We start from the raw sequence: 14,259 nt of genomic DNA, 5'->3' as shown, positions 1-14,259 counted from the left end.
ATAGTACGACTTGCTTCCTACATGCACAAATTTCTTAATTTTCTTCTCAAAAAAAGAGTCATGTCTTCGAACCACGTATCTTCTAAACCAGTGTTCCGCAACCGGTGTACCATCACTAGGTGAAAGGTGTGGCGCGAACTTTTACCTATTGTAAGAAATTAATTGTCGAATTTTATTAGTTTTATTTTATCCCATTTACCGTGTTTCATATGCTTGTATTTTATCCTCAGCCCCTGCACTGATTAAATAAGATGATGCTTGTTTATTCTTTATTACATACTGTGAGTTTTTATGTACAGTAATGTTGTATTCTAAGAAATTAAATGTAAATTATTTACTCACAGTTGTTGTTATGTCATATATCACATTATTGATTAATTTTTATTTTTCTCGCATCTATGCCGCTTCTTTGATGTTTGCCGCATGTTCTGTGTACGTGCTTTTCCCTAAAACTACAGGGATTAGCAAGGGTTTCCCTGTCTTTTATAACGCTGTTTTGTATTTGCCCCTGTTTATTAGAAGTTAGAGCTTCTTCAACTTTATGACTTTCTTCCTGTAACGATGCACCCACCGATTGTTGGACTTCATTTAAAATCATAAATATTTGAAAAATAAGACGGTATAGTGTCGCTTATTCAGTTTGAAGAGTAGAGATCACGCGTTTTACAATTGTTTCAGTTCTATCACCGCTGTTCTCTGAAGTTTTTCGCAAATTTTGGTTGCTAGTTAGAGAATTACAGATGGGTCGTTTGAGATGTCCCCGACTGTACCATACGCCAATGCCTTACCAAAGGACCGCCATGGTTATGACAACGATTTGCCTTCGTCTTCCACATATCCTACAGCTTCGTTTCTACCTTTACAAAATTCCTCTTTACTACTTGCTTCGTTTCAAAGTCATTTTACGACTGACGGTTGGCCAGTCACTTTCTCTTAATTTAGAACCCATTCAGATGCTCAAGACCAGATCTTAGTCTTGAGGTAAGCTTCACTCTTTGGCCTTAAATAGGAATCCTTTCTGATGACAAGACGGGTCTATCCCTCCGCACTTGTCACAGTCAATTACTTTCTATATTTCGTCCATCCTCCTCTAAACTACGTGTCACGACCTCTACAACTATACATATATACTGCACACGGCTTTATTGGCAATATATATAAGCCCCCTGTCAATTCACAACAGATTTTGGCTTATTTTCATTAGCTCACGCTAGACCGGCAATTTGGTCTCCTCAACGATCATACACAGTGTAAGCTTCACCGCCGCAAAATTTAAGCCTTGTGTTTTGTCGGGCTTCTCCTTATCCAGTATTCCGAACATATTCATTTTCACGATCTTCTGTGGCTTCTGGTTGCCGGCAGCTCTACGCCTTGGGATATTGCTGTTGTTGCGTAGAACCTTGATTTCTAACTGCTGCACTTTCGAAACGTGGGTATTTGCCGCAAATCCCAAGGCAAGCATACGACATTGCAGACATAAACAATACTCTGTGGACGGTACATTTCATCTTAGAGCTTAATCGCTCACTTTTCGATGGACATGCTCTAATAAACGTTGTGAAGGCATTGGCTTTGATAATTTCTCTATCTAATGCCCAGAAAATCTATCACTGCAGTTAATTCTTCAGTATCTTCTTTATGCTTGCTTTAGTAATTATGAGCACAATTTTCTCTCCCCTGCATGTAATATACTACCCTCATGCAATTTTAAATTCAGTACTTTTAGAAAAAAAATTAATTCTGTATCATTAGGAAGCTTTTATATCCCATTTAAAATTAAGAACATCTTTCAGTCTTGTCTCAGTTTGTTTCCTGAAGTAAGGCATGTCTTATTGTACAGTGGAAGGTAGGAACTGATCGTGGGTTTGGTCAAAATGCACAGTTAAGAGTTTATTATTTTCAGGTACTTTTATTTATGACGTCCACAGCACGTCGGTAACCACACAGTTTGGTACATAAACACTGCTCAACACATTTTCTAATAATATTAATATTAATGTATAAATCAAAATGAGAAAATGCCAAGCCAAGCACATGTCTTGTTTCATATTATGAAAGTGTAATTATAACTGCTATAAATTTTAACTAAGTCTCTTTTCATACTTTCATTCATAAGATTACTTCTAAATGATATATATAGTAAGAGTTAATCATAATAAGCACATTTTGGTTTTACACATTACAACATAATCTCAACCAAACAGAGAAAATCAGGGAAATTAAACATGAATGGTTACAAGACATTTTGGACAAAAAGTTTAACAAAAGTCTGATTCACTTTGAATTTTTCCATTATATGAATGTTTATGTTCAAAAATAAGTCCAAAATTAAATGCAATATTTCGTCATTTTTAGGTTATTAGCCATGATTTTGAACTTGGTGTTAAAATTTCTAGTAAAAGCTTTTTCTCTCACACAGTGAAAAACATTTTGGTTGTTAAAAGACATCAGTATGTTTATCTTTTATTTCTAATGTTTATATTGCACAGCATCCACAATCTACTAATTTTCTGTGTAACACAGGCATATAACTTCTGATCATTGGATGTGGTATGAAGTGTAAATGTCAGTTAAATCTACAAAAAAAAAATTAAAAAAATACTGATGGCATAAATTATGTTTTAACATGACTTGAGTATAACATAATCCCATTCCCATTCTCTATACATGATTAGTAACTGATGAATCAAAATAAATATAAATATTGTGCAAGTGTCCACAACCCAAATGAAAGGACTACATTAGAGGAAGAGGAATATCTGTAACCTCTCAATCCTCATACAGAACATAAAAATAAACGATGAAACATAACCATATTTTACACAAATCATACATTAACTACATGGCATCCCTTTGTCTTTTGAAATACCATGATGTCTTCAACAACTCATGTGTGATACAAATGTGTACATTACAGAGAATAAGCAAAACTATATATACAAATAATGGAAAACAATATCGGTAATATTTATATACTGTACAACAGTATGCATAATCAAATTAACATTATAATTAACCGTTTAAAAAATGAACTCCTCTGAAGCATAAGAACCAATTTTAATGAGATACAATATATTCTGCATAATTTTGGTTCTTCGTGTCACAATAATGACCAGTCATGCATCACACAGCAAAATGTACAGTGTATTAATTTTGTTATGAACACATTATATTTAAACCACAACAAGTCAACAGCGGTGAACCTGCTATTGGATGAATTAAAAATCCTTCTCTTTATTATTATTTCATGTTGTTGCTGGTACTGCTGCTATGACTGCTCTAAGTCCTACGGCCCAAAATATTCTTTGTAAAATAGTGCCTGATTTTTATGGCTGTTTTATTGTTTAAAGTATAAAGTGACAGGTGAAGGATTAGAAGAAATGAAGTTATTATTAAGATTTGAGCTAAGCTATTTTCTGCAGTGACAAGGTGTAGTATGGTCATTATGACTGACACAATTATGTAATTGAAAATCTGTCTACTTTGGCTAACAAAAATCATTTGAAATATTACACATATATTATTTGTTGGTGATATAACACGCTGTCTTGATGCTATGGATGTGGTGCGACCATGCCAGAGTCTTCTTCATTAAGACTCCTGTTTAATTCTCCCAAATGAATAACTGAACATCAATGACGGCGGCTCTATTTCTCTCACAAAAAAAATGAAACAGAGAAATGTAAAAGCTACCAATGTTTTCTATTTCCACAGGATCTCTTTGCAGTACTGGAATTGTATAAAGTATTTGCTTTCATATAACAATGATGATACCATTTCAAGTGTAGTTCCATGCCATAAATAATTTTAAAATGTAACTTGTTTTCTCTGTGTAACCACCCAAAACTGACTTGTTTACATCAGTATAAGAGACTGTTTATGTTTTACTAGAATTAAATGTACCATAATGTTATATTTTAGCGTCCTGTTGCACTGATTTATGTCCATGATTTATTCTGACCGTCTTACAGTGCATACATTTATTCACCTTACTCTTATCTCTTGCACTACATATTTCAGCACAAAAGTGCCATCTTCAGGTGCTTTTCGATGTACGTCGAACTACTTCATTGCATGCCCTGTTGTCTTTATACTTTATACACGTACCCAGCAGGCCCAGCAGTATAACACACGTAGTCACAGGAGCAAGACACAATACAAAGCACAATACACACAAGAAAGTAGGAAGAATACTCCGATAGAAGAAGATGGGTATGACTCTCGTATTGAGATACGACATAAGGATGACATATCCTGAACAGTTTTAATATTTTTAATATTTAAAATTTTATCAATATATATGACGAATATATATTTTAGTTATTTTAGTATAAAGACAACAGGGCATGCAATGAAGTAGTTCGATGTACATCGAAAAGCACATGAAGATGGCACTTTTGTGCTGAAACATGTGGTGCAAGAGATAAAAGTAAGGTGAATAAATGTATGCACTGTAAGACGGTCAGAATAAATCATGGACATAAATGTACCATTTTTGTATTCCATCTTAGATTAGGAATAAATCAACATATTTCATACTCTCCATAATAAAAGCTTCTTTCAAAAGACAAAGAGGGCTAATAATCATATCATATTCATGTTATGGAATATCAGTTTCATATAATCCTAATGTGCAACGATTTGATCCCAACATTTATTGTAATATATAGCTTACATAATCTGTATAAAAAGGCACTTGCAATTCTTGATATTTGGCCAAAATTTATTTATTCATCCCAAAAATTAAGTGCAATATAATATACCCATATATTTTACTTTGAAATAGTTTGACAAACAATGTAAACATAGTTGGGGTCCAAATAATTTACAAACTAATTTTCCACTAACAATATTTCACACTACTCTGTCAGAGCCAACTTTGAAATCAAAATACCTTTCTGATACACCTATAATCACAAATCTTCATTAACAAATTAACTCACTGATTATAAGCAGTAGTAATATTCTAGTAAACAATTTGACTGCAATCATTTATAAACAGTCAACTTTAGAAAGTCAGATAAACAGAAAATTCATTCTATGATCTCTTCTTAACCAACCTGTTCTAGTTTTAATGTATATGAAACAGAATTTTGAACCTCTGAGACCGCGTTAGGATACAGTTAAACTGACATCACAGTAATCCATTACATACTATAGTGGAACAGTCTGACACATTATGGTATAGTCAGTATAGGTGTACTCTTATAAACAAAATGCCTTATGTCAATTGCTATGCAGGAAGGAAATTTCTTGGCATTAACCTCTACTGTAAGGATATTTTATTATATCTAGTATATTCAGAAATATTTTACTAGAAAAGCACATGGAAAATCACTCAATACAGTAACAAATCTAAGTGTGCATATTTTGCTGTACAAAAAAAATCTGTGTTGTGTATGCAAGGCAGGTTCATTCAAAGAATTAATTTCACATTGATCTGCTTTATGAAAATAACTGGAATCACTACTTAGTTGCTTGCACTGAATTACTGAAGCAATATGGCACCCGTTCTGGACATCAAGGTAGACTTGCAATCATTTCAAAATAACAACAGTTGGACATTATGGTGTAAGATGGAAGGTGGTGATACTGCAATAATGTGTCAATAAAGGAGCAAGTAAGGGATCAATGTGGTCTTTGGAAATACAGCAGAATGTCAGTAGTACTGTTTTAACCACAGTAAACAGAACTTTTACACTGATTGGGCACATCTAAAGTTATTTAATGATAATATTATCCAAGAACCATGACATTAAAATTGTTCTTAAATTTCCAACAACAAGTTTCTAATGCAGTTTTGTATAATGTTTTTCATTACACTGCAGTGTTCGTGGCTGTCAGTTACTACTGTGTTTAAGAAAGAGGGAGCAGTGCAAGACATGCGTTGCATCATGAATGGTCCAAAACTGCTACAATGTGTAAATAAAGGAACAAAGATAGTATCAAGGTCGTTTGGGTAGTATGGCTCAATGTACTATATGTTGCACTGCTTCTGATTTGTTCATTTCATAATCCTTTGATCCTTGTCATCATTCTCCAAATAGACAGGACCTCCTGCACCAGCCTTTTGTGTTTCCAGTTATTGACAACAGAGGAAATAAGAATGTTAACCTCTGAACTATGAAGCAATTGCTTTGGAGATCCAACAACTTATATTGTGGCAAAGAAAGACAAACATTAACATGAAATATCTTTATTGTTTGCATCCTGGTGTTTGTCATGATTTGTGACACTCTGCCTTCAACACAACAAATATTTCAAAATAAATCAATCTATTTGGTTTATATTAGTTTTATTTAATAACTGCTACAAGTTTCGGTACACATTTTGGATCATCCTCAGTCTGTTTCATTAAATACGCCTGATGTCATTGAAATATCCTAATATGGATCAATATGTGTTAAATCATTAAAATAAATATAATATGTTTAATTATTACTGAAATTATAAAAATATATTTTACATTTTTAAAAATTTAAAGTTTTTAAAAAGTCCGTGTTTTATGTTGTGTTTATATTCCGAGGTCCGATGTTACAATTTTATCTGAAAGTAAGATAGTGTGTGTATTACTGTGTTTTGGGTTATATGTGCTTTTTTCCCAGCATTACACAACCACCCCCATTCTCCTGGAACATCACATTGCCTAAGCTACATACCCACTATGACCTGAACACTATAGTTAGTCCACACTGAATCCAGGAACTGGAAAAACACAAAAATAAACGTCCACATAATAAGTACACAACACACTCTAAACAGAAGTAAATAATAACACATTCCAAATTAGAAAATTTTAGAATTAAATAGCAATAAAAATAAAATATTCTTAACACTTACCAAGATATAATTAAAATTCAGGTCAATATGATAACTAGTAATTCAATCTCTTCCATTCACAGAAAAATTGAATCATGATGTCACAGACAATAAGGCAAGAAGAAACACATATTAAAAAAAAACATTATATGCGAATAGTACCAAAAACATGTAAGTAATTTACCTACACCACAAGGAAAAACACGTATATCCGAAAGCTTACACTGTAATACACACACTACTTTACTTTTTGACACAAACATAACAGCAGGCCCCAGATGATAAACACCACCAACAATATGCGACTTATAACATAGAATTTTTAGTGGTAATGATGAGAACTTTTAAAAATTTAAGATAGCTTTTTCAATTTTAGTAATAACCACATGTATAATGATTTGACACTAATATTGATCCATATTAGGGTATTTCATTGACATGAGACCTATTTAATGAAACTGCCCGAGGATGGCCAAAATGTGGCCTGAAACATGTAGCAGTTATTACATAGAACCAAAGTAAAAAACTAGATTGGTTAATTTTGAAATATCTGTTGTGTTGATGGTCAGAGTATCACAAATTGACATGAATAAATGTCAGGTAAATGGCATCACAACACATCCAAGATTGGGGGTTATATGCAACTCTAACCCCCCAGCAATTTTCCAACAAAAATTTAAACCATTTTGAAGGGAGGAGGTTTTTTCATATTATATGCAAATGGAGTTGTGCAAAAATTGTTAAAATTCTGACTATATGGAATACCCAAATTTACAAGAGGCATGGATCACCATAAGGCATTGCAATGGAAGTGTCAACATTAATAGATGATGATTGTACCCTCTTTGTCTCTAAACTATGTTAATATTGCTGGTAAGAATCATAAAGCTACACCTCGTGGTGATATTCTTACTAAAAGCTTATCCACACTGATGCTCTGAATAATCATAGTACAAGATATTATGGCCAGACATACATCAATCACATTTGACTTAAAATCGCTTAAAGCATGTTCTTTATATAAGAATACAGGCAAAAATCAAATGAATTTTAATTCCTTGTTAATTACACAGATTATTATTCTATTTTAATTGGATAAAGAAAGCAAGTAAGACAAAGATTGACAATACCAAAATTGCAATTTGTCTTATTGCACGACAGCCTGTATTACGCACATTAATTCCAACAAAATATAGCATTATGAAGCAAAGTAATCAAGGGACTTCAAGAAAAACTTAAAAGCAGAAAACTACAGAATCTTTCTTTATTTTCTTTAAAATTATGAACAGAATCCATATTTGCACCCTTTTAAATTAATTCAGTACAAGGTGTGAACTACTCTACATAATGAGATTAGAATTAAGTACCATATATTTTACATTTTATTTTGAAACTAAAAGAATTAGGATTTTATACAAGCCACTCTTGAAGTTTCTTCTGTTACAGTTCAAAATTCATACAGTTATACCAACTAATGAAAATAATAGGTGAGATAACATATATTGCTATCTTCAAGTATTTGAACAAAACATAGGAAGCATATCACAGACTTCTGTTAACTTCTGATGCACCATTTGTTGAGAATATTAAACAGGAAAAAGTAATAGATGCTAATGGAGACAAGCAGTGCATCAATATGTGAAGAAATCAAATATGTAAACGAGTTCAATAAAAGATTATTCATATTGCTACAGAATGTCTCTCTTTTTACAAAAATTGTAGGACATCCAACCTGTATATAATTTATTCCCACATCATATATAAGGATTCTGCACTTTTCATATAATATCTGATAATGTTTTAATTTTAAATGACATTTGTAACTTTACTGACTGAAACTATACAGCAACATAAGAATTAATTTCATACACCCTTATAATTTTTCAAAATAAAAGAGAGGATTTTTATTTCTGTCATACATAAGACCAACAGACTGCTCTTCAAAGATTGAGAGAATACTTTCTCAGTGACTGCATGGGTAACAATACTTGTGTTCGAAGTTTTCAGGTTTTCAAAGTGGTGAGTACTCAGACTGTTGTTTTCTGGGTTCTAACACCATGTAATGTTGTAGAGACACCAGCATTTCAAAGTAGCAGGATTTTACCTGCCTATATAACCTGACAGCACCCTCTCCATGCTTGCCTTATCCTCAGCAAGAGGCATCGTATCTCTAAAAAATGTTTGTATTCACTTAAACACAACACTGTATTACAACCCAGAAGATCACAATCTGAATGCCTTGTTTGCAGCTTACACATGGTGAGATGTATTCTACAAAATATTCCAGTACAGTTACGATTTGTTTTAAAAAATAAATATTCTAGAAATTTAATGTGAAGTGCAACAAAACATTACAAACTTAGTTTCTGCAACTCAGAAATTAGGGAAAAAAAATAGTTGTAGGCCATTAGCATTCATATGTAATCAACCAAATGTCACAAAACAAATTCAAATCAGGGCAGGAAACCAACTAGTTTTACCACGAAATACACAGGCAGGAAAAGAAATGAGTTAAGGGGTCTGCATCAAAAAAATGTTCTTACATTCAAAGGTGCACTGTTCTTCAGTAAGAGACAAAACATGAGGTGTGCAAATATTTAAACAAGAGAATAAAAATACCAATTCCTCCCATTCACAATAAAAACATTCAAGACAAGGGTTGAAACTCCTTCCAAGCAAAATATATTAATTTATGATAACCACTGCTGAAGTTTACTATATGCACCAAGAAAGTGCAATTTAATGGAATTTACAGAATACACATTTGTAAAGTTTTAAACAAAAACATTTTCACTGTTCATATTTCTTACACTTCAAGGAACCCAATCGTATTTTAATTTAATGATATGTGATTATTATCTACAATCTACCCCAAGTCTGTTTAAGAAATTCTATACTTCCAGTGTCTGCCCTGAAATGCCTACAGCTTGTCATGCCAAGGTACATTAGACACCATGAATTTAATTTTATATGGGTCTAACTACCGCTTATTACATACATACTTGCTTAGCTCTGTCGGACATATAAAACTGAAATAATCTCCAACTATGTGTCAAATATTGTTATTCTATGATAACACAATGTTAACTGACTGGCTGTACATAACTACGCTTTGTTACACGTTTCAAACAAAACATGAATAATGTCATCAATGAGATCACAATTATGTTACCTCAGTTCTGGGTAACATTACAATGGTAACAGTAACAGATTTGTAATCAAGGGGATTTGTCAGTTATGAACAAAGATGTCAACAACTTGCAAATTGGAAGGAATCTGTGTAAGGAACTTCCTCCATGCTGTGTGAGTGCAAGTTATGTGTTTTTAAGACATTATTTATGCAAAAACTCAATGACTGAAAAATAACCCACTCAAAGAGTTCAGGCTCTACTACTGCATTAAAGGATTATTACTATACCATTACAAAGTTTATAAACCTCTAGTCAGCCTCACCTTCCCATAACTCCAGAAACTGACAATGTATAAAACTTGACAATTCTAATTATTTCACGCATCCAAGTGCATATGGTTTATATTACCAGCATAATATGTAGGGAGCAGTTAGTTCGGGAGGAAGGAGAATCATTTATTGCCTTTTCCAATTTCACACAGCAAGCAACCACTTTAACTATAACAACATTCTTTTGTGCAGACTTAGGAAAGGAAATGTAAGAGAAGTAGGATAGATGGAAAGGAAATAATATTGCTACATGTTCAAACAAGTGAAGGGGCTGTTATATGTTACATTATTTGGCTGAATAACTTTCGTTGAGTTACTGAAATGTCAATTGCTTCTTTCTCAAAAATCTAAACTGACATACATGTTTGCTCTAAGAAAATAACTACCAAGCGTCTCTGTATAATATTCACATATGCTGAGAATACTTGAGGAAGCAGAAAAATTTGTTTTGAAGCAAACACACATTTATCGGTATTGAAATGGTTTCACAGCTACTAATGTGACCTAGAGTTTCTTTAGAATTAAATAGGTACATAAAAAGCATTTGATACACATTTCCAAAAAAGAGAGGAGAGAAAAATAGTTCTTAAATATTTTTGTGAGTCTCTGTCTCATTTTACCTACTTTACCCAACTGATATTCCTGTAAAATGTTCTCAAACACATTTAGAATAAACTACCTTTCATCAGTAAATTTTTCCGGCACTTGATAATATATAAATTGTGTATCTGTTTAAATATGTTATTAAATTACACATGTATAACTAACTGTATGTGTATGTATATATCAGATATATAATGTGCCTTGCATAAAGTCTGTTAATCTTAATATATAATATCTGCTATTATCCTTATTACATGTATATAGCATTTGTTATTTAATTACAATATGGACCTCTGAAACTTTATTAAAAAGTTTACTACACAGCTAAGACTGTCTTGATCTCTGCTATACCACCTGATCAATACTCATTCAGGCCACAGGTTCTGAAATCAGCTGGCCTTATGTAACTTGCAGTATTCTGCATATATAATACATTTCATAACAATGTTGCTCTCATTGCAGCAGATTTCTTTAGTCTCTCATGTTCTAATGCAAATCATAACCAAGGCAAAATGAAAAATATACAAATCTAAAATAGTGTCATAAAATCTGGATACAAAGCAACTTTCAACTCTGCCTTATGTAAATAAAATAAAATACAAACTATGATATATCATGGATGACCTTTCTTGCCTTCATTTTGAATCAACATTTCATCTATATAATTATTTGTGCTTATGAAACTGTTCAGCAGTCCGTTTTTATATATTCTACATTAATAATCTAAAACAACCAGCAACTGTGAACTGAGGGCGTTTCTTCTTTTATACACTTCTTAAATTTCTTTTTGTTTAGTATCTTAAGTAATGCCACCTGTTTCCATTCAGATATCGCTATGACTCCAAAGATGGTATTAAGCTATGAAACACAACAGACTGAAGTTCACTAAAGATGGATGAATGACCACAAGAATACTGGTGCTGTTCCATCCCATCCAACATCACAGAACCGTTGTTGGTAGTGGCACTGGTTGCCATGGCAGTGTTGTTATTGTCATTTGGAATTCCAGAGTAAGTACTATTTGTGTTACATATGGGCAACACTGTCTTAGTATCAATGGACAAGTTACTGCTAAACCTCAGATGGGGGTGAGGATTCTCTTTGTCAACTCCTGTTGTTTGTAATGGTGTCACAACATGTGAAACACAGGTCTGTTCACTAGTCCTGACAACATCATTGACTGATGATGCCCAACATGATGGTAGTGATGATGTCCTTGTTAGAGGTGTAGATGCTGTTGCACTACACAATAACATGCTCCTCTGAACATCTTCACTGCCTTCCAGTACAACTTCAATGTCTTCCTGGTCATCCAGGTCTCTTGCACTAGGCTGGTCATTACAAATGACATCAGCTGATGTCCTTGTCAACCTATCAGAAGTAACTGGGACCACTGACATGGCTGATGATACTAAACAGGAAGTTGTCCTACCAAGTTCTAGTTCTTCAACAGGATCAACATCAATGGCATCATCATTACTAAACCTAGGACGTTTGCAACTGCTGGACATCGGTTCTTCTGGGTGAACAAGGGATAACAGTGATACTGAGGAAGTTGTAGAGGAAGTATTTGTTGAGTTTACATTCCCTGCATTGGATGGCTGAAGTGCTGGTGGTGCTGACAAATCTAATCCTGAAGGAGTTACAATATCAATATCAACCACGTTGACATCTTCATCCTCATCATCAGTATCATCAATAGAAGTGAGCATCCGTGGTGTAGGTGGCATATAGAACTGGCTGAGGACGTCATGGACGTCACAGTCCTCGACTTCATCAAAGGAGCGTTTCCTTGAAGTGAAGGCACTGGCACACCGGTTATTGCTGGAAGGAGTGTCATCCATTCCAATCATGGCAGAGGAACGACTTGTGTCAATGCCAGTTACGATAGGAATTGCAAGAGGGTTGTCAGTTTCGCTACCACCAACGTTAACCACAAGATCGTCCATGGTATCATCGCAAAGGCAGTCAGTTGCAACCAGTCTTTGACTTGTATCCGTGGCTTTACACTCGATATCTGATTTGGAGCTTGTATTCTCATAGGTTGGTGATGGAACCGGGGACAATGAGGATGATGATGAAGGGAACGGAGAAGTATTCTCTTTGTCAGCATCTGTTGTATGGGGTAATGGTAGATCATGGATTCTAGGAGACATGATGGAAGGTATTTCATCCAGTGATGATGTGGAACAAATGGAAGAAACACTGCTACTGTCTTCACGTGAGTCATCCTTTATGGTGAAAGTCGAAGATGAAGACGGTGACGAGGTGTAACATCGAGCCGGATACGTGTGTTTCTGCAACTTTTCATCCCGCGCCTCTTTTTGCAGTCGCTTCATCGTGTTATTTATAAGCACAGAACGGCGAAGCGAACTCTCGGGATCTTCAATCTTCTTGAGTTTGTTAATAGAGATCTTGAGAACCTTGCGACGTTCTTCTTTAAGTCTGTATTTAGCACTGATCATGGTAGGCCTAGACTTTCCACTACTGCAAAAGCTAGAGCCATAATTTCGAGGACTCGAAGTACCAAATAACAAGTCGTCGTCAGCGGAGCTACCATTAGATCCTCCAGTGCAGCTGTTACCGATGACCGAACCCAAAGGCTTCATCCCTTCTTCTACGACGCCAACCGCGGGGCTTCGCGAGGAGGACGTCGTGGTCTTCTTTATGGAATCCTCGCACTCCCGACTTCCGCTACCTGCAAACACATGGACATACTGTCACAACACTTCCTACACCAAAGTACCACAAAAACTGAAACCTCCTGGCGTTTATTTCGCCAATAAAAAAGTAAAGCTATCCCTGTAACAGGCCGTGAAGGCCCATAGGGTTGTGAGACGTTGAGGGTCCCACATTATATAGACAATCGGCTCAAAGATGGCGGTAAGGTTGTCAGCCGCGCTTTACTCCCGAGGAAAATTATTTAATCAATTCCTGGTAATCATTTCTGTTAGAGGCTGAGTCGACCCCAGGGCCACAGTGCGGCTGGAAGGATAGGTCAATTGAAAAAAATATCCAATGACCTCATCGGGACTTGAACTCGCGACCTTCCGGCTTGTAGCATAGTGCCTCAACCAACTACCTACCGCGTGCCCCCACTTCTCTTTCGCTGACAGTTGTGACGAGTCGGGTCAAACGGATCCCCCCAGCAGCTGCAGCTCACTTTACCGAGACAAGACAGTAGTCTCCTTGGGAGTGGGGGGAGGCGCCACGCAGTCTGGCAAATGGAGGCCAGCTGTGTAACAATATTCCACCTACATATGTTGAGGTTCTGGTGTTTACTGCGTATGTATTTATACTCCATCTTTTGCAGTACGTGGCTGAACCGAACGGGAAGAACGTACACACCTATTTCCCGCAATTTTAGTTCCAAGAAA

At 34.9% G+C, this 14,259-nt stretch overlaps 1 protein-coding gene across 4 annotated transcripts in view; it reads right to left on the bottom strand.

Moving 5' to 3' along the window:
- Positions 1-11,126: 11,126 nt before the first annotated feature.
- Positions 11,127-14,259, bottom strand: part of LOC111869807 (putative GPI-anchored protein pfl2) — a 511,967-nt gene continuing 508,834 nt past the window's right edge. For all 4 annotated transcript variants that reach the window (XM_023861587.2, XM_023861590.2, XM_023861588.2 and 1 more), the window contains exon 2: positions 11,127-13,580. In XM_023861587.2, coding sequence (XP_023717355.1) covers positions 11,716-13,580 — 1,865 coding nt within the window. In that variant the 3' untranslated portion in view covers positions 11,127-11,715. The remainder of the gene's footprint in view (positions 13,581-14,259) is intronic.

The sequence above is a fragment of the Cryptotermes secundus genome, unplaced genomic scaffold (assembly GCF_002891405.2).
Source record: "Cryptotermes secundus unplaced genomic scaffold, Csec_1.0 scaffold173, whole genome shotgun sequence".
Classification (NCBI taxonomy): Eukaryota; Metazoa; Arthropoda; class Insecta; order Blattodea; family Kalotermitidae; genus Cryptotermes; species Cryptotermes secundus.
This window is presented reverse-complemented; position numbering and strand designations above follow the sequence as displayed.